Source organism: Camelus dromedarius, chromosome 4, assembly GCF_036321535.1.
Source record: "Camelus dromedarius isolate mCamDro1 chromosome 4, mCamDro1.pat, whole genome shotgun sequence".
Lineage (NCBI taxonomy): Eukaryota > Metazoa > Chordata > Mammalia > Artiodactyla > Camelidae > Camelus > Camelus dromedarius.
The window spans coordinates 63,282,488-63,310,413 of record NC_087439.1 but is presented as its reverse complement, the minus strand read 5'-3'; the positions used below and the strand labels follow the sequence as shown (position 1 = coordinate 63,310,413).

The following is a 27,926-nucleotide window of genomic DNA, read 5'->3' as shown; positions in this document are numbered from 1 at the left end:
CAAATAAACTTGATTTACTTTAAAAAAAGAAAAAAAAAGTTAAAGCATAATGTAAAAGTTAATGAAGTGAGGTAAAACTCATTAACTGGTTAAATCAGCACTCAGGACAGTGGTCTCCCTACTTCATAAAAACACATTAGCAAGCAAAGGCTCATTCCTCTCAGTGTTTTCTTTCTTTCTAACTGTATGAAGTTCCCACATGGGATGTTCTTTTTGGTTCCACTTCATTTAAAGAAGCTCTGTGACCTTGGAAAAATGATTACAACTCTAGGTCTCAGGTAGAGAGTTATTAGTGATGTCCAATGGGAAACAAATCTCTTTCCTAAAACTGTCTGATTATGATCATTGTGTGTACATAATTTTCACATGTTTTGTGAAATACATGTTAAATAGTTCAATTTAAATGTTGTTAGAGAATTCTACACCATTATTTGAGTTGTAGAACTTGGGCAGAGAGACCTTTTCATATAAACATAAAGTCTCATTTATATATTAGCTACTGGATTGGTTTAATTAATACTGCTCTTGCTCAGTACTCAGAAATTAAAATTTAGAGACTTGAAAAATAAAGACTTTCTGGAGACTGGAATTTTACCAGTGTTTATATCTTCATTGTGTTAACAATCAAGTTCACATTAACAAAAGCAAATGAGGCAAGGAATTGAAGAGGTAAGAGCCATTCCAATTTTTCTGACCTGTATGCCTCTTAATAGAACAGGAAGTAATGATTTATGAGGCTAAAAGAAACTATATTGTTTACGGGAAGAGAAATTTTAAATATATTTAAATATATAGACATTTAACTAATTTCAATCTGATCTGCTTACTATTGCATCTCTCCATGGCTAACATTATAGGTTATACATGTTGACTGAATAACTGAAGGTTACATATGTTGAATGACACTTTCTCATTAGTGGAAATGATTTTTAGGATAGTGGTGTACAATAAAATTAGTCATTAGAGAAACAAAGGTAAACTCCATTAAAACACATTCTAGCTTACTCAACATGTCTGTTCAGCTCAGTTTGAGCAAATATGGGGTTAGGTAGTATTTATCCTACCTTCTTCCATATGAGAAATCCCTTCATCCGTCATTCTGTTCCAGAAAGCAGGCACTGTAACTTTAGATCAGGCCCTCTCTCAGAGGATATATGAGGGTAAAACCCAGTGGAAAACTATGTCCAAGAAAGGTCTTATGTAATAATAAAATAAAAACATAACACTTCGGATCTCACTAATTAAGTAGCTGCCACTGCATCAAGTGTTTTCATATATAATAAGTCCTGAAACTTCATGAAAACCTTATGAGATGGATATTATCACTGTCCCTTAATTATAGATGAGAAAAATGAGAGAATAATTGTCCATCAAGTTTGTGGGGAAAAGAAACTAGAAATGGAACTCAGAATATCCTAACCAAATTCATGGGCATCTTACATCTATAACCCAGTGGTGTGAGAGAAGTATGTCTCAAAAAAAATTATATTGGAGTAGATAAAAGCAAAGAAATTAAGAGTAAAGACAATGAAGCCATTCTGCCTGGGTTTAAATCTCAGCTCTACTTTTAATAAGCTGTGACATCTCAGTCAAGTTATAAAACCTTTTCAGTCTCTCTTCTGTAAAATGGAGAAATTGCTAATTCTCACCATGTAGGGTTATGATTATTTGAGTTAATATATGTAAAGCATTTAGAACTGTGTCATATGTTTAGCAGTCAGTATAGTATTAAAAATACGTAAGTATTTGCTCTAATTATCATGACATTTGATTGTTTTATGTAAGAAAAAAGTGGCTGTTAGTGATCACTGGGGGAAAAAATAGATACTTTAATTATCATATATATCAGGAAAAAAATGTAGTATGTGTATTTTCAGAGGAAGGAACTATGTAAGTTACTGCACTGTTACATAATAGTGAGATAACTTGGTCCAGTTACAAATCAGTATTTTAAAAATAAGAGACCTTAGCCCATAAATAAAATGTTCCATATTAGTGAGATTATAGTCATATATATCACAAAGACTAATGCTTAAATTTAAGTGGTTATGGAATAAATCCACTGTGAGTATTTTACTTTCATTAAACAAATCATAAAATAGGGCCTAAAGCTATATATGAAATTCTCCAGCACAATGACTAAGATTCTGAAAGAGCATCTTGTTTCTTTTCCACATAAACATCAAAAGTAATGTTATTGGGGAAGAAAGACTGCCTTTGCCAGGGGCACTCCCAACACCTCACTGCTTATGTTGTCTTGATCGCTGAATTACAAAAATTAGTCTGAGGGAAAAACAGTTGTGAGGCATTTCCTGAGTTCTAATTTGAGATGTTTTTAAGGTACTGAAAGCAACTGGCATTTGGCTTTGTGTTACTCTATGCACCAGAGGCATGCAGTTATCAAAACAACGCTTGTGTGCTATGCCCCTACTTAGTAAACTGATTTTATTAAATCTATTCCTGGCTGACTTGCTATATGTCAAGCTTTCTCCTGGGACCCATTTCTAAAGAATTCATAATGGAGGCAAGAACTTGTGATGGGTACATTTCAGAAAGTTCTCAGATTCTAAAAAAAATCCCCAAAGTTTGCATAAAACCCTAGAGAAAACATCCAAGTTGTATAAATGTTTTGGAAGTAAGTGCTAGAAAGATATAAAAAGCAACAGAATATTAATTGTTTTGTGCTACAAATTGAAAGAAGAAAAAGGCTTGTGAGTCAATTATTAACGCAGTTTTCATTTGAATCAATATGCCAGAATGTAGAGAATTTATGACTATATTTCTCAAAAGGAAGTAAGCTTGATATACAATGGGCAGAATTTCACGAGCACTCAGAGCTATTTTCCATGTCCTAATATTTTGACAAAATTAGAAATATTCAAGGAGGAAGAAAAGAGATGACTCCAACTGCAAATAATGTTGTGATTTGAAAAAAAAATAGAAAAGGAAAATGAGAATTGTGCTTCAAAAAGAAGCACATGTTTGGGCTTGCCTTGAAGAAGAGAAGTCTAAGAGGTCAGTTAACAAGTTAGTACAGAGGAGGCAAAATCTGAGACACTAGTGATAAGAAAATCCTGGATTTTAAAACTTCAGCAAACTGATAAACAGTGTAGCCTTCATGCAAGTCAAGTTACAAGCTTAAAGTTGAGATAGGAGAAAAAAAAAGAAAGAAAAATTCCATAGTAACTACAGGACATCCTCAGAGAATTTGGTGAAATTGTTAAATATTTTGTATATTATTTATTAGGAAGCATCTGCTGTTCTCATCTCAGTGATGAAAACAAAGCTCAAAGGACTATTTTGTTCTTCAACGCAAAGCAAAAGTGGTGGCTTACTCTAGGTTTCAGATTTCCTAAACTTTATTTCAATGAGCAAGCCATTGAAACTCACATAGTAGACACTTCATTGGTCCTCTAAAATAAACTGACCTTTTTTCACATCAAACATTTTACTATTGCACAGTTGCCTGCTCATAATTTTGACATTATACAAAATAAATCTCTGGCTTGAATTATCTGCTTAGCCCTTGGAAAACTAGGGAAACTAATGGGTGAGAGAAGGACACAAAAATGTAGGATGAAGATACTTTGATAAACGGGAGAGTCAAACAGTGGTCATTTGCAGGATTCTATTTAGCTGGAATCTTGAATACTTTGCTAGTCAAAGCAACCGATCATTCTGCCTTCCTCTCTCCTACATTGATTCTATTCTCAATTCTTCATTAATATTATGTCTAGTAACTACTTGCTCCTCTATCTATTAAGTTAATGTTTAAGGAAGAAAAATATAAGCTAACTTATAAGAAGTTATTATGGTTGACGTTTGAACAACTGTATTTCATTTTTAGACACAGCTCGATGAAGTAACTGAAAATGTTTATTTAGTGCCTACTGCTAAGGGACGTGCTAAGCACTGGGAATACAACAATGAAAGACAAACGTTGTTCCCACAAGAAAAATCACAGTTTAGAGACTGGGCTTTGGGTATAAGGACAAGGAGAAGAATCAGCAGTCATAATGTGAATAGTATTTTAATAGTACACACAGGAAAAATATGCCACTTAAATTTAAGAAGGTATGGACTGTCTCTATGAGGAGGTGACCCTTGAGTTGAATCACACTGACTTTAGATCTAAAAGCAGACTTTTCTTCCAGCTCAATAAGAAAGATTTTGGATATAGACAATTTGTAGGGGGAAAGGTAATAAGGCAAGATTTGAGAAAAATTCTGCTGTATGACCTCTAGTTTCTTTAAGAAACACCAATGGGAAGCTGAACATTTATCCAGGGTTTATCAGTGAGCTGGGATATAAAAGTGTGCAGTTCAGGCTTAGACTCTGGCAGTTTAGTCTTTGACAGACTACGGAAAGGAAACCTCCACTTTGAGGAGAGTGGGTTGTTTAACAGGCAACTGGAAATGGGTCATCGATTTTTAAAGACCTGTCAGCCCCTTGGGAGCTGCTTTGAAAAATTAAATTTTTATTTTCATTTCCAGTTTCTTAGGGATATTGTAAAACGTTATTTCATAATGTGATGTGCAGATACATTTAAAAGATGTTCAATAAAATGTACTGGATGTTAATATTTATGCAAGAAAATCTGTCATTGAGTTTAAAGAAAACACACTCTTATAAGATTGGTATTCTATAAATGGATTAAATGCACAACTAATGACTCTAAGGTTTATCCAGAAATGATACATGAAATAACACAAAACCTGGGAGTGGGGCGGAAAACCATTTTCTAATATCTACTGTTCTACCTATGTAACTTCCTGTACATCCTTAAAAGCATTTGACTATGTATGTGAAGGGGCTACTGCTCAAAGAAAATCTGAGTTGTGAAATTCCTCTTGAGGTATAAGAATATAATTCATGGTTTTACCATATTAAGTAGTGAGTCACATGTTCTCTGGTCACGAGAAAATTTATATGAATAAAAAGGTATCTATTAAGACCTTCTCTTATGAGATGAAATAACAACTATCCTTCTCTATTTACAGTAGCTACAGAGCATTGCCATGAATGTGCCTTCTGAACTAGCAAGAGTCCACGCAGGCCTTGCTTTGATGGCCTTGGTGGCAAGGCACAATTGATGACACATCTCCAACCCACATGCAACAGGCATAGATATGAAATGATAATTTCTCTTCAGGTATATAAGCACGTTGGCCTTGCTTTCTTACAGGCTCTACCTTATCTGAAAGCTTTAGCTGGGCTCTAGGACAATGCCAATTTATAACTACTGGTTCATTTCAGAAGTCTGCCCTATATAGCTTTATTTAGGATTTTTTTTTTTCCCAAGATGACTTTAATTACATTCTTGAAATCCCACCCCACCCCCTTTTTATTTTTCCTGTCATAAAGTTATCAGCATAGGGGCTAGTGAGGATTAGAAGGGCTATCTACAGTTAGTAAGATATCTGAAGCCTGCTAATTCTATTTTAAAGATAACACTGATTACACAGATAACCACCTCTATCAAATTTATGCATGCAGGTGAGAAGATGAACGCTAGATATGCTGTAGCTTTGAAACAGCTGTTCTATTGAGATTGGATGATTATTTCCATGTTGAAGTGAACTGTTGGCAGGAGACTGTGTATCAATGGTCTTATAGTCATTACTAAGTATTAAGTATTAGAATACTGTTGTTGTTGTTAATTTTATTTTTTTTTGAACCACAGGATAAATCAAAAGCCTGCCATAGATCAATTGACAGGATGGCTGTTTTCAGCTAATGGTTTGTTGCATCAGTGGACCTTATCTTGGCCTCAATTACAGATATCAGCATTTACTGCAAAAGGAAACAGCCTCTAAAAGTGGAGGGGAAGGTTAACAGTGGGTGGGGAGAAAGAGAGCTAAGTTTTATATCCCCGGTACTCAGCCGAAGATGTTGTAATTTTTGAAGCCAAATTACTCTCCTTTATCATTGTATCTGATATGGAAAAAATATTATTTGTCTTTGATTTTATAAATTGGTGGGATGTTTCAGTCTTAATTCCATCATTCTCACTGACAGTTTATATTCCTATAGGTGTGCTCATATAAATATTTACAAGAGTGCACTTTTTATGATATATTAGAATAAATTTATTTTGCAAATGACAAATGCCCACTATGTGCCAGACATGATGCTAAGGTTCAGGATACACAAATAAATTTAAGTCACAGATCACCAACCTGAACCTCAAGGGAATGGCCAAGAAATACACAATTGCAATATGATATAACTAAAATAAAATGAAAATAAATGAAATAAAGGAAGTGGATGCTAGGACCAGTGGGAACAAAAGGAGGAAGCAATCATTCTGTTTGAATGGGTGTGGGGAAGGTTTTACAGAAAAAAACTAAGTCGTGATCAAATGCAAAGAACCTATTAAGCATTTAGATAAGTAGGTCCTGAATCCTTTGGAGTCATTAAAACAGAGCTCTGGAGGGCCAATATTCTCCAGAGATTTAGGTTTTAGTTTATTCTGTTTATTGTAAGCCACAGGTAAGTAGATCAATTTGCATTGCTAATCATCTTATTGCAAAATCTGCTGACATTTTAATGTTGTTGTGCATGAGATGTGTGGGTTAGTCAAATTTTAATGACTATTTGTTTATGTAGATTTGGGTAGAGCCAAGGGACCAGTCCTTGTTTGGTGAGTCTGTTAAGGAAATCAGCATTTTTTCACATATGAAATTTAAATATGGAAAGTTAACTTAAGAGTTTTCACTAATGCCATAAATAGACAGACATGTAAACTAGAAAACAAATTTTTTTTAAAAAAGAACATTTTAGCATGTGGCACATAAGTAGGCACTGTAAATACAATTACTGAATGAATCAATTTAAAAATAAAATTACACACACTACTCTGAAATATGTTATGCATTTGGATCAATGTAAAAACATACTTTGAAATTCAAATTACTTTTAATATGGAATAGACAAAACTTTCTTTACTGTAAAGTATTTCTCTTCCAATCTTTTTTTTATTTTCACCTTTTTTTGAGGGGGGAGCTGAATTAGGTTTGTTTGTTTGTTTGTTTGTTTATTTATTCTAGAGTAGGTACTGGGGATTGAACCCAGGACCTTGTCATGCTGATCATGTGCTCTAGTACTGAGCTATACCCTCCCCCAACTCTTTTCTTTTCTGAGTCAAAAGTTTCCAAGCTTCTTGAGAAATAAAGAATTAGGTTGTATGAAATTATCAATGAAATATGCATACCACAACAAATAATCAGTCTGTACCTAGAGAAACTATATCAGAATGATCCCAAAGCTATAAGAATTTAAATTTGAAAAGTAAAAAGTTAAAAATACTCCTAGCGCCTGGAACTGAAAATAATACATATGGCAAACAAAGTTTAGTTGAGTCAGATATTCCTCATTATAGACCCCTAAACACTGCTCATTGGCCATTTATCTCACTTATTTTATTCTCTTAAAAAATTGTTCCTAGATGGTCTTTCATAAATTTGTTTGTAACAATCACAAAAAGATTGTAAAGCGCGTCCTCTCGTCATAGAAACTTATTCAGTGACCTTACATCCTCTGCCCAACCACACCCTCAATAAAAGGACAATCTCATACCCATCCTTTTGCTTGGGTGCTAGATAAAACTTTTTTCAGTCACAAATTGCTATGTTTTCCCACAGGATTAGTTCCACTGTAGTTTCCCCAGGTTATGATAATGTCCTTCTCAAATTAATCACATGTAATTACACGCATAGAATTCTGCACTCTGAACTTGCCCTTATTTCTTGCCTTCTTGGAGAAAACAGATTTTGTAAATAGAAAAAGATCAAGCCAAATCAACTGGTTTTATAAGTTCTGTCTTCCTCTAAAAATGTATTTTTGTTCTTTACTGCTAGTCATTTTCATAATTTTTATTATCTGTTTTACTTTCTGATAACTCTTTTATCTATTTTTTTATTTTCTTATTTGTGCTGATTAAAAATCCACTGAATTTGCTTCTAAAATTAAATCATTTTGGATTTCAATAAATTGGATTAACATTTAGCCATTTAATCTCTTTCCTTTCTTTGACTGTAAGATGTTAATAGCTTGAAGACAACATTGGTGTTAATTTAAATTTCTTCAGTCATTTTCATCTTAGCGATCATTCAGTCCATAACAAAAAATTCTTTTTCAAAGGGAGAATTTTTCCTCTTCTTTCTCTTATGTTATACATGTTCATTCTAAAATATCATGTGCTTGTCTGGACAACTGATAAACACTTACTGAAAACCATGTGCAGAAAAGCATACCATTAGGCATTATATGAACATGATTTAAATACAATATGTAATGATACAAAACCCAATTTGATATATCTCCCTGTGGAAGTTCCACTGGTATCTCAAATATAACACTTCCTAAGTTGAACTATCTCTGCCATCAATTCCAACTCATGTCAATGGAACATCTTCCACAAGATTGTACTTTATCTTATTCTTTATCTCAATAACCATACTCAACAGCAAATACTATTAATTCTATCTCCCAACTATGTTTCAAATTTGTTCATTCCTTTCAAATGACAACAACTTCCACTGTCCAAGACACTATTATCTCCTCCTCAGACTTCTGCAGTCAATTAACCATATCTCCACTTCAGCTTTTGCTTCTGTATACTTCACAATCACCTGGAATCCACTGTATCTATTTGCTATAAAAATATAATACATGCATATAGAAGCATATACAGAGAATAATCATTTAGCACTGTAGATTCATGATCTATGTTTGAGATAAGCTTAGAAATGAAAATTTTCCATTTCTCTTAATAAACTGAGAAAATAGTAAAGAGTAGAGAATTCTCTTAGCTTTTGTTTGGCTGGTTTTGCTTTGGTTTGATGTAAACTTTGATTTACATTTTCCTTCCTAAAAGTTGACAGTATCATATACTGGATGAAATACATCCTCTGCCAGGATGATTAAAAATTTTAGTTTATTAAACATGTTTAAATTAATGGTAAATATACACTTTCTTCCTTGTTATTCTATGTATTGTTAAAGCCACGAAATACATTTAAAGACATACTCACAGTTTCACATTTTAGTAGTGTAAAAATATCAAGCTACTAATCTTAATCAAAGGGACAGAGCCTGGCTCTGACCATCAACCTGCAGAATTATGTAATCCTGCTTTGGTCAAGGAAGAGATGCTGGTACCCAGTCTCTTCCTCTTTTCTCTCCTCATCAGGCACTTCTCCAGGAAGAAAAGATCCAAGATAACTTGATACCTGAGCAATTTGTTCTGTAGCTTCTGGAGTTTTCAAAGAAACAGAGAGCTTGCACATTCTCTAGCACTTGTTTCTGAAGAGCAGTGTGAGCTGACAGTGTCCCCAGGTTCTAAGTGTCCACCAAGGTGCACAACTGAGACCTGTACAGACATATCACCCTTGACTCTGGGGGATGCCGCAGCAGATTTCTGGAGGAGAGTTTCCCCACCATTACCCAGATTCCAGACAACAAAGACCACCAACTGGGAGCTGCTGACAAAGAACTTATCAGTCTTCAAACTTTAACTGCAGAGATCCCTTTCCAAATAAAACTTTATTTAGAAAATTCTAATACATAAGACAGATAAAAGCAGTCACTCTGGATTCAGAACAGCATTACATAGCCTGATGGATCAATACCTCCTCCTCTTTAAAGCCACCGTTAAAATCATGGTGGGGGTGGGGGAAGGGGCTGTTGATTGTCCTACCTATCTTGTTCACTTCCCTTCCTATGTTTCTCCCTCATTCCCTTCCTCTTTTCTTTTCCTCTCCTTCTTTTCCTTTTCACCCCTTATTTTTTTTGGTAAATGAGAATTTACCAAATAATTTATCTGATTTCTTATTAGAATTGTGAATATACTATATATAACATATATAGTATATATACTGTATATATATTTTATATATATACACACACAAACACACATCTATTTTATACACACACACACATATATATATATATTAAGTTCATGCTCCTTGGCATTATATGTTGATGATACGACTTTTCTAGTCCCGTCGTTTACATGGGGTAGTAAGGGGGTAGTGCAGAAAGAGGGTAGGAATGTATGAGGCATGGTAAATACAAATTTCATTTGGAGAACAAAAGTTTTTAGTTAAAAATGTAACCAAATTTAAGCAAACTACTGATCATACCAGTATTCTATTTGCTATAACCTGAAAGATTAATGGGTCTAATAAATGATTCACTTGTCTTCTGTAAGTACATAAATACAGTTTAAGAGACTGGTGAATCAATTTTTTTAATCTTAGTGAAAATTCCACTTGAAAACATATGAATATTAACCTTTTTTATATTCCATGCCTGTACAGGAGAGGTTGGTATGTACTGCTTATCCAGTAAAGAGCTTGTTTAGGGATTTTATTCTTTTCCTTTTTTTTTCTTTTTAATGTTCTGATATTTTAATTTTAAAGAAACTTTTGTTTGTCCACTAGAAAAATAATAAAGCAATGAAATATTTCTTGGAAATATTTTTCTCTGAATATTTCACTTTTTAAAACATTGGAGTTCTCACTATATGACAGTTAATGTTCTTAACACTTTATTTGTTATTAACTCCTTTAAAACTCCTTACAATCCAAAAGGTAGGTTCCATTAAATTTCATTTTTCAGTTGAAGTTAAATACTTTCCCCAAATTCACTGGGCTCATAAAGGAGGGCTCAAACCATGCTATTGACTCTGGAGCCCATGATCTTAACCACAACACTGTAGTGTGTTTCTAAGTCACACAAAAGCAGCTTGATATTCTTTATGATAACAAGTTATTTAAAAAGCAGAAATCAAGTAATATTGCACTTTGCTAGAATATTTTTACTTCAAAATTGGGTAAAGAATTTTATTTTTGAACTTCTGTTATATGCCAAGCACTAGTATAGAGTCTCTACATTTTTGCATCGCATTCGTCTACCCTGTGTATGTTGGCATTCTTACTGCAAAGAAGAAACTGAGGCTGAAAAAGGAATTTGTTCAAGGTCAAATAAGTAGAATTTATCAAACACTAAAATCCTTTGTTTTTCAAAAAGATATTATTTCTCAAAACAGCTTGAGACTGGAGTATCCCATTAGAAAATTCCCTAAAATTAGATGACTCTGGTAATGCCACTGGCCCTAAAATAGCTCCTTCAGTAGAATCCCCTACGACTTAAAAGTTCACAGGGAAAATCCAATATGAAGAAATCCACTGAGTCTCCAAATGCTGGAACTTCATTATAAATTAGTTTGCCAGATCATGATCTCTCTAAGTTTAGAGGCCATGTCTAGGTCATTGCAGACATTTGAGTCCAATGGTTCCCAAAGGGTGGTAAACGAGACAATTTCAGGCACATAGAGTACATTAAGTAGCACTGAATCAAATTGTGTGAAAGTTCTTCCTTTCAATTATACCAAAGAGGAAATACCAGTGTGGTGTCTCTACATCTTTAACACATCTCTAACTCTTGCTATTTTATTTTCCTAGAGGAGAGAAGAAGAAATCCTCACACTCTGCATGTTTGGAAGTCATGTGTTTTCTTTGCATTGATGCTCTATTATTTTATATTTATGCTGAAGATATTGGAGTTTCATTTTTGGTAGTAATGTTGAATTGAATTTTAAAATACATTTATGTAGAAAAATGACTCAGTAAAAAAATTAAAAGAAAATAAGAGTACATTCTGTAAAATGTTGATAATAATGATAATGTCATTGGGTTGTTGTGAATATAAAGTAAGAAACACTCAGGGAAGATAAGAGAACTGTATAACATCAACTGGGTGCCTACAATGTGCCAGGCTCTTTAAATGCATTTTTTTTTCTCTCTTGCTGCTCTATGGTGCCAATGGTCCAGTGCCTGGAAAATACAAGGTGTTCAATTAAGAGTTCCTGTCTATTTTCCCCATCTAACAAGGCACCCCATTATATTGTTAGAATGCTCTAATTGTTCACAAAAGTTTTATTTTAAGCCAAAATCTGACTTCCTTTTAACTTCTGCCTAATTCTGTGTTCTGGAACAACTCAAAACCAGGCCACTCCCTTTTCTATGAGAGCCCTTCAGATATCTGAAAACAATTACCATGTTTTCCTTTAGTCCTCTCCTCACCAGGGTCAACACACCCACTTCTTTCACTGTTACTTTGAGACATGACTTTCTGGAAACATACTGTCCCAATTGCCTATTAGACACAATCCAAGTCAATCAATTCTATCCTTAAATGTAGGGTCTTTATCTGAACATAATAGTCCAAACGTAGTCTGAGAAAAGTTGTTGAGTCTGTGCTGAGTAGCTTACTGACCACTGAGTTAAGACAATCCTTCTAGCAGTGTTCATGCTAGCAGGATACATGATTTTGTCACATGTATATTATGGGGTGGGCTGCTGTTACTCATGACGTGGTTAAACAAATACCAATAAAGACTAGATCTATTTTTCCTTAAAAATGTATTGCAACAATTTGTTTTGAGGTTTCCCTTTCAGTTAGGTACAGATGTAATATGAATTCCACAATGAAAATGTAAATGACATCAATTGGGCTCATTTATCTACAAAGTTAAACTTTGTTATGAGTTCCTAGGTAATTCTCTTTAGAATGTTCTGAGTTTAAGTTCTGCCAGCTACTAACACATGACCCACAGCAAGTCAGTTAACCTTTCTGTGTCACATCATCAGTAAATCAAAATTGCCCCACCAGCTCACAAAGATAGAGAGAGTCACTCAATTAAAAAGACAAATTGTTCATAAACACTAAGATACTGGGCAAGAGGTGCCTTTAGAAATCTTGAATAAAGGAGTCAGTTTTTCAAGGTGAAGCTGTCCCATTCAAAAGATTAGATTCAAAATCTAAGCAATTTGGAAATCACAGTGGAATCCATTTAGCACATGCTTTATTTACTAGTATATTCCCCGTACTTCAGGCTTCCTCTCAGCTCACCAAAATCCATCCCCTTTCCCAGTCCTCAGATTTTTATTTACTGCTGGCTCCTCTTTTCTTCTAAGCCTTTTAACCTGGCCTATCCCTTTCTAAACAACTCACCTTCTTTGCTTTCACTGTCTTCCTCTTTATTTGCATCACAGGCTAGTTTACCTTATGCCCTCCCCTTCTTTAGGAAGGATGTTGGATGGCCGACCCCAGGAGTGCTGACACCTTTTCTACATCCTCCTTCATGGGGAGTAATAAAGCCCGATGCTGTGGCTGCTGCCTCACTAAAACAGAACGAGAACTGGGGACTAAGTACCCAACTGAGTCACATTCCATTGACATCTGATACGTGCTTTAACTGATAAGAAGCAAAATCAAAAGGGGACTCTTCCAAAGCAGGTTTACCTGTGAATTTTGTCGCCAAAAGTGCTTTCAGATTAGCTCCCGCAATAAAAATGCAGCCCCCCATCTTGACTCTAAAGGTGCTGTAATTACATTCAGCACACATAAGGTTAAGCCAAGCTCTTCAGGGAACTGTATCTCTTAGAAAGACAACTAGGTTACTGCCCCGAAAGGCTTAAGCACAACTGATCACTTGGTGAGCTTTACTTCTCGTTTGTTGCACCTAATTACAGAATTTGAAATGAATGCAGCAGTCACCAGGCTTTGCAAATAAAAGTTATCCTGATAAATGCTTTACTAACACTTCCATTCCCTGGCTACCCTCTTCTCTGCCACTCGACTGAGCTCTGACGGTATACCTTAGTTGGGGTGCAAAGAGCATTTCCATTGAGAGAGTCTTCCTGAAAAACGGACAGAAATTCAAGAAAGCTGCCACCAGATATCTTTGGCAACAACTGGTTCTCCATCCTTTGCCCCTCTTATATCCAGGATAATACATTTGCCTAAATACCCAGAGTTGAGATCTCAGCATTTTTTTTTTGTCTATTTCTTCACCCACAAACTCTATATTCAGTTAATCATTAAGTCCTGTTAAATATATCTTTACAGTGATTACTGAATGTATCTCATGCTTTCAGCTGTCTCTGCAACCAAGTGGTTCCAGAGACTGAAATAACTCCATGCTGCCACAAGACTGAGTTCCCCAAGTAATACTCTCACGTTCATAACCAGTCTTATCTTAAAGGCTCACAATTTGGCCCTGATTTCGATTTTCTGCCTTAACGTCCTACCACTTCCAGGTTTCTGTTGCATCCCAACACCTTCCCCTATGCACAAATTAATTCTTCTTCGTTATGTCTCTTCTAGTCTCCACATTTACATAGTGAATAAAAAATGGAGGAGGTTGTCCAAATGGAAGTGTATCTAGAATTCTTTCTCCATTTTCTCTATTCTTTCATAACTCATTATTTTTTTCACAACTTACCTAACTTTTATTTCCTCTATGATTTTTTTTAAAAGATCTTATATACTATTTTCTGTTTGGAGTTTAGGTTTATAACAAAAATGAGAGGAAGACAGAGCTTTCTCATATACTCCTTACCCTCACACATGCACAACTTCATTCACAGAATGATACCTTTTTTTTTTTTCCAAAGATGAACCTATATCAATATATCATAGTTTCCCAAAGTCTATAATTTACCTCAGGGTTCACTCTTGGGGTTTCATATTCCAGGGGTTTGGACAAAAGTATAATGACATAATTACAAAGGTATATATAACAGTATACAAAGTGCAATACTCATCATTATAGTATCATACAGAGTGTCTTCACTGTCCTAAAAATTCTCTGTGATCTGCCTATTTTTCTCCCCCTGCCTCCCCAGTACCGCTCCCCCACCCTCACCACTACTGATTCCTTTATTGCCTCCATAGTTTCTCCTTTTCCAAACAGTCATATGGTTGGAATCATATAGCCATGTCACAGTGCTTGGATATCCGGCTCTGTTTTTTTAGTCTTTGTTCTCTTTGCTTTCCAGTTTTTAAGGATTCTCTTGAGACGTGCTCTAGCTCAGAGATTCTTTCCTCAGCCACGTCCAGTCTACTAATGAGCCCCTCAAAGGCAGTCTTCAGTTCTGTTACAGTGTTTTTGTTTGTTTGTTTGGTTGGTTGGTTGGTTGTTTAGCTCTAGCATTTTGTTTTTATTCTTTCTTTAGGTTTACGTCACTCTGCTCACGTTGACCATCTGTTCTTGCATGCTGTCTGCTTTAGCTGTTAGAGCCCTTAGCATATCAGGCATGATTGTTTTAAATCCCCAGTCCGATTATACCCACATCCCTGCCATGGCTGGTACTGGTGCTCGTTCTACCTCCCCAAAATGTGGTGTTTGCCTTTGGTATGCCTTGTAATTTTTTCTTGATAGCCGGCATGGTGTACTAGGTTAAAGCGGGTGGTACAAGTAGGCATTTAGGAATGTGGTGGGGAGACAGGAGACCTAGGCTAGAGTCCTATGATTAGGCCTCAGTCTTTCAGTGAGACTGTGCCTCTGAACTGTGAACTTCACAAGTGTTTCCCAGCCTTTCATCTCCCCCTTTTGGTGGGACGGGATGGCTAGCGTGGGTTTGTGTTGGATATTTCCCTTGCCCAGGTCAGTCAGGCTCTGATAATGCCTCAGCAGGTTAGGCTCTGGTTAACTAATTTCCCCTGAAGGCAGGCCTTGTTAAGAAGAAAGGAGCTCATTTCAAAATAGTTTTTTTCCTCTCCTCCTGTTAGAAGCCTAAGCAGATTTTTCTCCTATATTTACTGTGGGAATCCAACTGGGCTTCTGGAGGCAAATCTCACAGTACTGTGGGGGCTCCCCTATGACTGGGTGCCCCTGAAGAGTTGATTTTTTCACTCTCTTCAGCTTTGTACTTGTTGTTCGGATAGAGTGGTGACTGCTAAGCTCCTTCCATGTGGGGCAGGAAACCACTTCTATGAATCTTTCTATGACACCTGCCCCCTCCACACACCTAAATACATAATATTCAATCATCTATTATTTATCTTACAGTTTTTGTGTGTGTGTACCAGGTAGGGTGCTAGGTGCTGGGAATATAAAGAAGGATAAGATGTAGCCCTTTTTCTTACAGGGATTGAGTCCATGCTGGCAATGTCTGTGGCATTTACTGTCTGTGCCACACTTTCAGCATTTACAAGGTTTGGGCTAGGAACTCTTAACATTACTCTATAGTTTGTAAACACAGCACAGCAAATCACAATGAGTTGGGAGTCAAAAAAGATCTGCTGAATGAGTGAATGTTTATTTATTTTTATTATAAAATCTAAATAATGAACTAGACAAATTTGTCTCAAAAATTTTCTGTAAGGTTTTCATCATTCCATCTGCTACCTGCACTGAGCAAGCCTGGGTCTATTCAAGGTCCCCAACTACAGTGGTTCTCCCAAGGCCCACCTTCTGCCACAATCAGTATAGTTCTGAAATTAATTTATTTTTTCTGTAAAAATCTACTGGACTTGAATCAACTTTTCTAAAAACCTATCCTCTCTAAGTAACAGCTTTGGTAAATAGTGGGCAGGAGCAAGGCCAAGTGCTAGTGTCTGACCTCTGAAGTAAAAGGACTGGGTCAAAATGCTGGCTTAGCTGTATAGTCCTGGAACAGTCACTGTGCTTCACCACCTACAAAATGAGAATAGTAACACCTAGACATAGGGCTGTACTAAGGAGTCGAAGACAGAAATTAGGCATAAAACCAGCACAGTGCTGTGTACTTATCCCAGTATATGGTATGTATCAGGTATTAGTCTATGCCAGCCTAAAGGGTAACTCTAAGGACGTCTGTAAACGCGACGTTTCTTATTACAAAGAATAGAGTTTCAGTATAACACAATTCACTGGGAGGAAACCACTTAACCCAGCTTATCTGCTCAATGACAAAAGCTGCTGAACATTAACACTATAAAATATCTATACAAATCGATGAAAATGCAAAGTACACTCCACTGTCCAACAAGTTCCCATACAAAGTGACATATGCTGTAGCACAGATAGGCACTTAGTACCATGGGGAAACAATGGAAAACATTCGTTTTGCTTTAATTGGATGGTCAAGGTGGGGTGAGGATTCAATCTGGGAATACAGATTGAGTGTGGGGAACGTGTTAAGGTTGGTAGAATAGATAATTTCATACAAAAGCATAGAACCTTAGATTATAAACAGTAGCTGCATACGGGGCATCATGTCAACAAAGGGAGTCTCAGGTAACCAAGTCAGGCCAGAGAAGAAGATACGTAAAGTGGTGAAGGTTACGACTTTGCTCATCACACAGCCGAGACAGCAAACTGAACTATTCATCTACCCATTAGGTTTGTACGTATGACTGTAGTATGTAAGTTAAATTTCTCCTGTTTCCATTATAAGAAGCATATTATTTATTAACCAAAACATTTCCTAAAACATAAGATGAAAGACCGTAGATTCCACAAGACACTAGAGAGAGGAGCTTTGATTGGAAAAGTAAATAACACATATATTAAAAAAAAATCCTATGCAATTATTTATTTTCCTAACTAGAAAGTTATAAAGAATAAATGAATTCACTCTTATTGTTATTAAATGTACCTATTTATTCATTCCACAAATATTTGCTGAGCAGCTGCTCTATGACAGACACTGTGTAATGTGTAGAATTCTATACTGAACCAGACATGGCTCCTACCCTCAGATATTTAGTATATAGGAGAACAGACATAAATTAAACAAATGCTTATTAAATAATTGCTATACTGGAAGTGCTACAAAGAACAAGGTGCTATGAATGTAATAAATGGGAAAAATTCAACAAGACATGGGAGCTAGTAAAGCTTCCTGAAGGAATTTAGCCTAGATAGGACTAAGGGGACATGTCTATGTGTATCAATGGGGAGAAAGTCTGACCATGGAATAAAGGGCAGTAGAGTTAGATCTGAATACATAAAGGAAGTTGGGAATGACTGAAAGATGGACATGAGCTTTAATGTCATCAGAGATAGTAGAAGATAAGATTTATAGGCAGGGGTCAGAAAATACAGGGACATAATAAGAATTTTGGCCACTGTTCCCAGAGGATGGAAAGTTTTAAGAAAGAAATATCATCCAGCATTTGGTACATACTTGCTTATACTTTCCACTGTTTGCCTTTCATGAACTCTTCCCAGTGGTTCATTGATGTCTCATTAATTGCTTTCAAGAGTGTTTCCCAGTGCTTCCATGTGATACCATCTTTTAGATGGTTGAAACAACTGTCCCTCACTCTGTACAGCCTTTGTACATTTTTGGCTATTGATTTTCTCTTAAAAACAACCAAGTGTTTAACTTGCAATTTCACCTTTCAGCAAATACAAAATCACTACCACCCAAAAGCTGAAACTCTGAAAAAGCTTTGTAAAAAATGTACTGTCAAGTCTTCAGAGCATGGCTTAATGCTTGCTGCCCAGGGACTCAAAGAAGGAAGGAAGAAACCCAGCACGGCTAGACAGAGCTACTCTTACTAAGGGACCACTGGTGCCCCGGAACCCACAGGCACTTGTACTTTTGGAAACAAACGTGGCATCAAGCTGTTCAAGAGGGCTTACTTCAACCAACGTTCAATTACATATTCTAATTCCAGTGTAGAGATTGAATAGAAATGATTTTAAAGAGGCTTATATTTACTAAAACAAATACTTCAATTTTTATCACTTTCATTATATATTTTAATATAGCACTTCATAGTTAGATGGGTTCAAATTAAGGATCAGAAGAAATAATTATAGTGGTTCTAAATGGAAAAGTTTTCACATTTTATTTTTACACTTCTGAACTTTAAATTATACTCTATGTGACTGAAGAGAGAGCTTTAAAATTGATTTGGTCTCGTACAAAGTTGTTCATCAAGTTTAATCCTGTTCTTTTTTGAAAGAAAAAAAAAGTGTTCCATTTAAGAATCAGAGAAAAATAAAGCTAACGAAAATGCACATAATTTTTTTTTAAACAAAGTTTTATTCCAGTGTTTGGATTTTAGAATTAAAAGGTAGCCCATTTCCAAAATTCCCTGAGTTAGTTTTAAAATAAACTTATAAATAAAAAAGGTGAAAAATAAGCTCTGTACACTCAATTCCCCTGAGCAAAGACTATCTAAGAATCATAGAGTGAGATGGGTTTGTTACTTGCGTTTTTCTCTAATTAAGGTTAAGACAAGCCTATAGATTCATTATACTCACCATTTAAGCCAAATGTCAGTGCCACAACCCCCAGAAGTATAAAGAAACACTTTCCATCTGCTCAGCATCTTAATAAATTCATTTGAAATTTAAGTACATTTGCAACAAGGACATTTTTTTTTTCCTAGAAAATACATTACAATTTAGGGACTTAAAAAAAATCCTTCTATTAAGTACTTGTATTTTTTAATAATCTCTTAGAAACATTATATAGGGCTAGTATTTTACACTAACTTGACTCAATCTAGAAAATGGTTGCTAAGTAATATTTACATATATGTATATGTATAAATGGTCACTAATTTATATTTATAATATATATGCATATATTTATATAGGTATTATTACAATGATAAGTTATATTGTTCTCTTTCTTATTTCTGTCCTTTCCAATATTCCTTCAAATATTCATTTTCTATAAATGTACATCTTTTTTATAGTTACTATAAAATTTATTTTGTTTTTAATATTTTAAGATAAAGACAAAATTGTTGAATATATAGTTTATTTAATATTTCACTTAAATGATTAAGAAAAAAGTTTCAAAAATACTTATATAAAACTGCCAAAGCAAGAATACAGACATTTTATCTTTTGATTTTTCATGTAGAATTGCTGAAGAATCAGGATTGTCAGTCAATGTATATTTTCTGATTAAATACTATTTAACCTCTGAGAAAAAAAATACATTTTTCTAAGCCAAGTGTAAATTGCATAGCTTTTTCAATTGCAATACAAGTTCTATGATTAGATTTAGTACAAAATTAAGTTTCAATTTGAAAGCCAGCTTTAAATACATATGTACAAAATTGCATATGTATTATGTTTAACAGTCTTAGAAATAGCTTTTATATATCAAAGCTTTGAAAATTCCATTTAACCCAGAATGTCTGCTTTGGCCCAACAAACATGTTAAAATATTATTCTCTCCACTTCATTTTCAGTATTCACCATCTCACTCAGCTAAGATTCCATCATCTAAAAACAGCAAATATGTTATGTTTTACTACAAATGTAGTTTTACATGCAATTCAAACAGAAAGAAAAATTAAATAAAGAGTTGGAACACCCTGTCTTATTCTAACACTTGTTTACCTGACTGATGTATTTTGTGAAGGTGTAATTCTTTGAACCTCATGACTGTTAGTTCTAAGTATTTGAATGTTGAGTTTCATAGTCTTTTCTTGCCTTCTATCCCAAGGAGTGACACAGAAAAAGGGGGAAAAAGGACCAGAAAAAAAAAAAAAAGAAGAAACTTCCACTATTCTGCCCATTGAGTAAATAGTTATAGAATACAAATACTTGATATAGGAATCTTATTTATTTGTCTACCATCTAATGCAGTTAAAAATATATCACCAGAGTCATACCAGAAAACTTAAATTCAAGTTTGCTCTCCCTTACTATACAATCTAATTAAAATATGTGCACTGAAATGGATATGCTGATTTAGAAAATGTTGCACTTATATTATCTTTTGGGTAAATGTGAGAATAAAATACATGTGAATCCACCTTTTTTATGCCATAATTTTTATTTAAATGGTGTTTTCCTCTCCAATTTTTAATGATTCTAAAAAAATGCTGCTTTTCTCATCGTGATTCCAATCAATCTCTCTAACACAATCTCTTTCACACAAGTTATTCTATCTGGTATTTAATGAACTAAAAACAAACATAGATAGGCAGTGGTAGCTACTGTTCAAGAAAACTATGCAATAAATCATTTTCTGACCCAAAGAAATAAAGTATTTTGTAAATTATCTATTTTAAGTATGAATTGTTCAATGTACGGTTTTCCTAAATCATACTACACAGCAGACAGCTTAGCCCAGGCACAGAGTTTGATGCCAGTGAGTAGGATATGGAAACAACACAAAACAATATAACCCCTCTCCACACACTGTTGGATTTAATTTTAGTCATCTGCTTTGAACTGCCAGAGGAGAATAAAAGGTAGATCCTGAAGCTAGAAGTAGGCTGAAATGCAAATATTTTAGAATTTCATATTGAGCTGTTCATCCTTACTGGAAAAGCTAAGGAACAGGGAAAGGCAGGGTTATTTGTTGCAACTTGAAACTCACTGCCAAGCATCATCCCTGACTTTACTGTAACAAAACCATGCTAAGGAAGCCAAGGTCTTAAGTTCCAGTGAGCCAGTCTGCATCTTACTGTCTTTTAGTTACAACTTTATCTGCCTTCCTGCAAATATTTGTCACCAGCCAGAAGAGTAACTCTGTATGAGCATGAGAATGAAGTAATGTAGGTCCATGACCAGCACTGGGGAAACAATGCAAATTCCATGTCCTATGGAGAGTGGTTGAAAAAGCAACATCCTCATAAATGAAAAATCTATATATATGGTAAAAGAGGATGGTAGTTCCATGGCATTTTAAATATTAATTATCAACTAATTGATAGAGATAATTGAATTTATGACTAGAACATCTTCTTTGGTAAAGAAAAATAAACTATATGATTTCTATCAAGAAATAACACTGGAGTCATTTCTTTTTAAATAGACTGTTTTAGATGGCATTATTTCTTACATATGAAAAAAGAAAACTCCCATAGCTCTATCAATATACAATACACAAATATACAAACAGATAATGTTTTCCAAAATTTGTTACGCTCCCAATGCAAGATGTGTTATTCATTATCTGAGAATAGATAGCTTTAAAAATCTTTTTGCTTTAAAAAATTATACTTTCCTATTTTTTTAAGTCATTGCCTTTTGCTATCTATAACAGAATGTTAATACTGCTCTTTGAAAAGATATCTAAATGTATCCATTTACTTTATTTATTTTCCAATAATGAAAGATATGAATAATCATTAAGATTTAAGGCTTCTAGACTACAGCATTCAGAGGTTCAATGAATTATTGACATTGTTAACAGTCCAGGTCAACGGAACTCAACTGCTAAATAAATGTATCTCTTCATCTTTTCTTAACACACACTTTTCCCAAAACAATTTGCAAACAACTAAATTCAAGTCCAGATTAAAAATGATTACCTATTATAGCAATGGTTGAAGAGAGGTATTAATATTCCTTATATATACTTTACGTTATACCTCACGCTGCTTTATCTTAGTTGGCACTTAAAACTTATTTGCTTAAAGTGAATACATAAAACAGAAAAAATAAATTTAAAGTATAAAAGCTAGCAGGTCAGGCACCTTGTTAGAAGCTCTGGGTTACTGAATGCCAGCAGTAGCAAGGAAGACCAATGGGATGACAAAGGAGAGAAATTTACCAAGAATTTTAATAAGGGTAAAAGGTCTAATAGTTCATTCCCATTACTTGTTATGTTTCGTCTTGTTTTAGAGAGTTCACAAAGTGTAAGACAAAAGCAAAAAATCCGTGATTTTTATGCCTTTCTGTTTTCCATTATAAGTCTTAACCTTTTGATGGAGATAAAGTACATAGTAAATAAGTTTTAGGGCCTTTTTCTAGCCAACTACTCAGTGTCTCAGAGGTCTAATGTTAAATACTGTCAGCTAGATTTGTTTTTCACTAAAAGAAATGTAAAAACTTGAGGTTACAACAGAGCTGGGTGAAAAGGTGTGTACAGAAATAAGGATCAAGTTTGATATAATAAAAGCATCTTGAAAGAATATAATTGAAAGTATTTCAATAAAATATATCTAACAAAGATCAAGGAAGTATCTACAAAACATAGGTTTTTGTTTGTTTTTAGGGGGGTTATATATAAGCACATCTTCAATCCAATTTCAAAGGCCCACTTTTGCTGTGTTCTTGAGATCTTGGGAGATAATACTAGATGGAATATTTTAGTAATAGTAAAAGAAAGCAATCCTATCTTTGAAGAAATCACTTCAAAGTTACTACCAAGTTCCAAGAATATCCTATGGCCCCAATGGCTAGGATGCAACCAGTCTTTGGAAGCAGACTAGAACCTGGAAATGAAGGGCTTCCTCATTTACTGGTTTGAGTTGAATGCCTCTTTCTCTGATCTCTTTGTCTGTTTGCTGTGTTGGTGCCATTCCTCTGTCTGCCCAGCTCTCTCTGACAGTCAAACCACCAGAAAAAAATAGCTGTGTCCTGGTGGTCAAGAAGTGGTCAAGAAGCTAACTGATACAGAAACTAAATGTTCCTTGTCACAATTCCAAATCCTCATAGGAAGGGAACCTGATTACCCACACATCCGACCTGTGGAGGTACCACATCGACATAACATGAGGAGGTTCCCACATATTCATCTAGAGAACATATTATACATAAAACAGTGATTTATAAGGAAGTATGATTAAGTACTGAGAAAAACACTTATTTGTCTATTCAGCAAATACTTAATGAAAATCTGCTATATTTTAGGCACTTGTTCTAGGCACTGACTATTCAGATAGCGAAAGAGGTAAACAAAGTATCTCGAATCCCAGAAACTAGAGTCGTTTCATACAAAACAAACAACAAGAAACACTATGACCTTGCTAATTACAGATGAAAAAAGGATGGAAAATATTCTTAAAACAAAAATAATTTCTTAAGGTCTTAAGGACAAAAGTAAATTCCAAAATGAAATGTAAGGTTCCTATCTATGATGTCTCTCTTAGCACATTACAGGTAATGGTCATCCTTAGAGGAAGGGAAATTGTACAGCTCTGTAAGAAGTGGATCAATGAATTACAGTCTCTCTGTCTCTCTCTCTCTCACACACACACACACATATATGAGCACTATGAAATCCAAAGGATAAGTTAATGAAAGTTTACTATTCACTCACACAATTCAAAATTTACCAGAAAGAATAGCATAATGTAAAATAACTAGATTTTCTTCACATGAACTCTACTCATTTCAATGTGTCAACATTGAACAGATTATGTAATTTGGAGGGAAGCTACTAAGAGCACAAATGAACCGTAACATAGTTATTAGGATAAATGAAATTTTATATTAAATGGAGAGCTTTTAGCATATTCTAAGGTACATTTAGAAATAACAGCTCATCCAATGAAGTAGTATGAAGATTTCAGCTAATAATCTTAGCTTTCAGGGTTCACTAATAAAAGTAGTTATGAAAAACACTAAACACACCAAAAAGCAGATAATGGGGTATTCAGAGAGTTCTGTCCGAAGCCCATTTCTTCGGCCCACTCTTTTCAACCTCCCTTGACTATTTTATCTAATCCCCAAATGCAAAATTGTTACTTGGGTACTGATGTCTCCTAGTTATCTATCTATAGTATAAGGTTCTCTGCCTCTCCAGTTTAATATTTTATTCCATCCCCAAATTTATTTTTATCTATACTATACTGGAGGTTCCATATAAGTGAGAACAGCATTTGATTCATTTGCATGCTGGGGTCTAGTACCTAAAGTAACAACACTAGGCACACATTTATTAACTTGACATGAGGCCTTCTAAGTCTTAGCTTACATTACTCCCATTGGAACGCTCTTACACCCACCCACCTTGTGAGCCCCTATTCATTTTCCCATGCTTCAATTCAAGCACAACTTCAACAAAATCTTTCCTGAATCCTTCAGAATTAGTCATTCCTTTCATTGCCCAGCATCTGGGCTTACCATTAACACAATACCATACCTTGATTTTGATTCTGGTTTCTTAATTCTGTTTCAGTGGCTATCAAATTTCATATTGGCATATATATGTGTTTATACACACACACACACAAAAACATATATACACACATTCATATATACAGTGATTATGTCTATAACCCTCTACAAGACTGAAAGATTGTTGACATCAAGGACAATAGATTCCTCGCTATTGTATCATAGGAGTTAAGACCATTTGTTGAGTGAATGAATATACGTCATAATTAGAAATGATTATTTTCCAAAGGAACAAAAGACAAGTAAAACAAAAAAAGGACGTTATTAGTAAGCCAAATACAAAAATAAAAACCTATTATAGTTATATTTAAATAATAGATTAAAATCCAGATATGTGTATGTGTTAGTACAAAGTTTATCTGAAATTTTTGGAGATGTTTCTTAGGAACTGATAATTAACTTTTTAGACAAACAACTTATTTCTTGCTCCAAGTAGGAAACTTGGTCTGCCTTATTGCATTTTCTCAAATCCCTTCATTCTATTAACCTACCTTATTTTTTTTTACTTCAAAATAGTTCCTAAATAAGCAGAATATCCAACAGTTTAGACCATACTGCTCGAAGGTCTATATGCTACATTCATATTTCTAGGCTTTCTTACAAAGGTCTATATGCTACATTCATAGTTCATTTAGAATGAACATCATTCTATCCTGTTATGTTACAAGAGCTTAAGAATGGTAAAATTATAAAATATATAATAACCAAGACAATTTTATGTAGTTTATTTTAAAGATTGTCATAGTAACTATGCTATTTTTTGTTAAGCCAGTGAAATCTAGTACCATGTATAGTAAACAAAGGAAAATATAAGGAGAAAAAGGCCTTAGATCGCCTTTTAACATTTTCTCACATTATTCTGATCTAATGACTATTCAACCTATTTCCCCTGTTTCAGAATTCAGCTCTTAGTTAATTTTCCTTTTCTATAATATCATTGAGTTTCTTGGCATTTCTAATTAAATCTACAAATCAGTTCATATACCATCAAGTTTTTATTTTGATGTTGAAGAATAAAGCCCATCTGAAAACAGTCAATCAAGACAAGTTAAAATCTTTGAAGCAAATTTTAATAACTAATACTCAGATGCACTCCTTTGAAGTTGGCTATTCTAGGATGGCTTGTACATGATCATTTCTTAAAATAGCCCAAAACAGAAAAAAAAAAAAAGTGTTATGTTCTTTTTAGGCCTTCTCATTCAAGGATTTAGAAAAGTTTAGAAAAATTTTATATCTATTTTTGATAAACAAAAGTGACATAATTAAACATCACAGTTAATACAAAGTTTTGACACAGAACTTGTAAAACTAAAGTTCTGTCAACCAAGCAATAGAATATGAAAAGCCCTTAATTCCTTGTCTCAGTACTAGTATGATAATCATTTTAAAAGCAGATATTATAAGTTTCATAGTGTTATTTAAGTTCTGAAGTGGTACGTTTTCTGAGGTTGTTATCCTTTCTAGACATTTTTGTTACAGTCACAGTATTTTTAAATCACTGTTTTCACTATTTATCTAAGTATAGACTTATTAAAACTACCATAGTTCTCCAAATAATTTACTATCTACTAAATAGCTTACTGTATTAGTATTCAAAATATGATTTACGTCTTCATTTATATAAGACAGTGCTCCCTAGAAATGTGTAAATGTTACTGAAAACAAGATCAAATATATTCTAGGAATACTATTTATTTAAAATATACCTTATTAATTCTTATATGAAGAATAAATTATTAGTTGTACAAAAGACCACATCCCCATCTCACTTTGTCAAAGTCCCTTTGAAGTTTTGATTTTCTTATTCTTCTTCTGGTTAAAGCAAAACTTAAGAAACTGTAGGCATTTAGCACTAACAACAGGTTTAACAGAGTAAGGATAAATGAGAGCCAAAACAAGTTAATAGAACGGCTGGTTGTCTCTGGGTAACTCCATTTATGCACTTTTGCATTCATATACATGCATATGGAGACCTATATAAGTGCATAAGTGCTGGTGATTTCCTGTGAGTCTACTTTAAATGACTTGTAGGTTTTAAAAAACAGATGCCATTTTTCTTCTAAAGTTAACAGTATCGGTCTCATGATGGTAACATGAGATAGCGTAAAATTTCCAAAGTGATAGAAAGGGGCAGAGAAGGAAATTACTAAAGTTAACCAAACTTATCTCTGACCCTCCTAGTCCCCAGCCTAAATTTTTCCTCTTGCCTGCAATTCAGAAAAACACAGACTTGCTAGAATCATTCCCTGTACCCTGACAGAGTCTTTCATCAATCTTAGGGCAACAGTAACTGCTCTAAACTCAGGATTTCAATCATGATGGTACTTTGTTACTGCTGGGTGTGCCTTGGCATCTCTGATTTTCCATCTACAGTCACAATCCCTGCTGGGCAGCAGAACCTAGCCATCAGGTTCAAGCAAACTATTCTGTCTTTATGCATTGTGACATCACTGTCCATTACAAAGAAGAGAAGAGAAAGAAAGAGACATCTTTACCCGCAGAAAGGAGAGGTCCCGGTTGTGCTCAATGCTGGTTATCTCCAGGTTGCCCATGACTACCTCACAGTTCTCATAGTATTTGCGCAAGGCTCGGTACTGCTGCTCCAGGTCAGAGAGAGAGCTCAGCTTATTCTCTGTTCCTGCACACACTGCCAAGACAAGAAGAAACACAAGAAGTTATGTCACCTTTATATGACATGCACCATGACAATGTTTTCCTCAACTCTAGTCCACAATGATTTACTCTAATTCTCTGAATTAAAATATTTTGGATGTCATTAAGACCCATAACCTATACACTGATAAATATCTTCACTTTAATTTTTTTCCAGTTTTACTGAATTATAATTAACATTGTGTAACTATAAGGTATACATGTGATTTTGATATATTTATATACCGCAAAATAATTAGCATCCCAGCATTACCTAACACCACCATCTTCTCACCTAATTACCACTGTTTTTGTGTGTGTGTGTATGTGGTGAGAACATTTAAGATTTACCCTCCCGGTAACTTTCAAGTATATAATATAGTATTGTTAACTATAGTCACCAAGTTGTACATTACATCCCCAGAACTTATTCGTCTTGTAACTGGAAGTTTGTACTCTTTGACCAATATCTCCCCATTTCACCACCCTCTAGTCCCTGATAACCACCATTCTTCTCTCTGTTTCTATGAGTTTCGCTTTTTTAGGTTTCACATATAAGTGACATTATACATTTATATTCATAAATTGCATGTACTAACCACAGAATAAG

General features: G+C 34.5%; 1 protein-coding gene across 4 annotated transcripts in view; it reads right to left on the bottom strand.

Annotated features, from left to right (window-relative positions):
• The window catches only part of ERBB4 (erb-b2 receptor tyrosine kinase 4), a 984,076-nt gene that overhangs the window by 585,839 nt on the left and 370,311 nt on the right, over nt 1-27,926 (bottom strand). For all 4 annotated transcript variants that reach the window (XM_031451836.2, XM_031451838.2, XM_010992478.3 and 1 more), the window contains exon 2: nt 27,160-27,311. In XM_031451836.2, the coding sequence (XP_031307696.1) occupies nt 27,160-27,311 (152 nt within the window). The remainder of the gene's footprint in view (nt 1-27,159; nt 27,312-27,926) is intronic.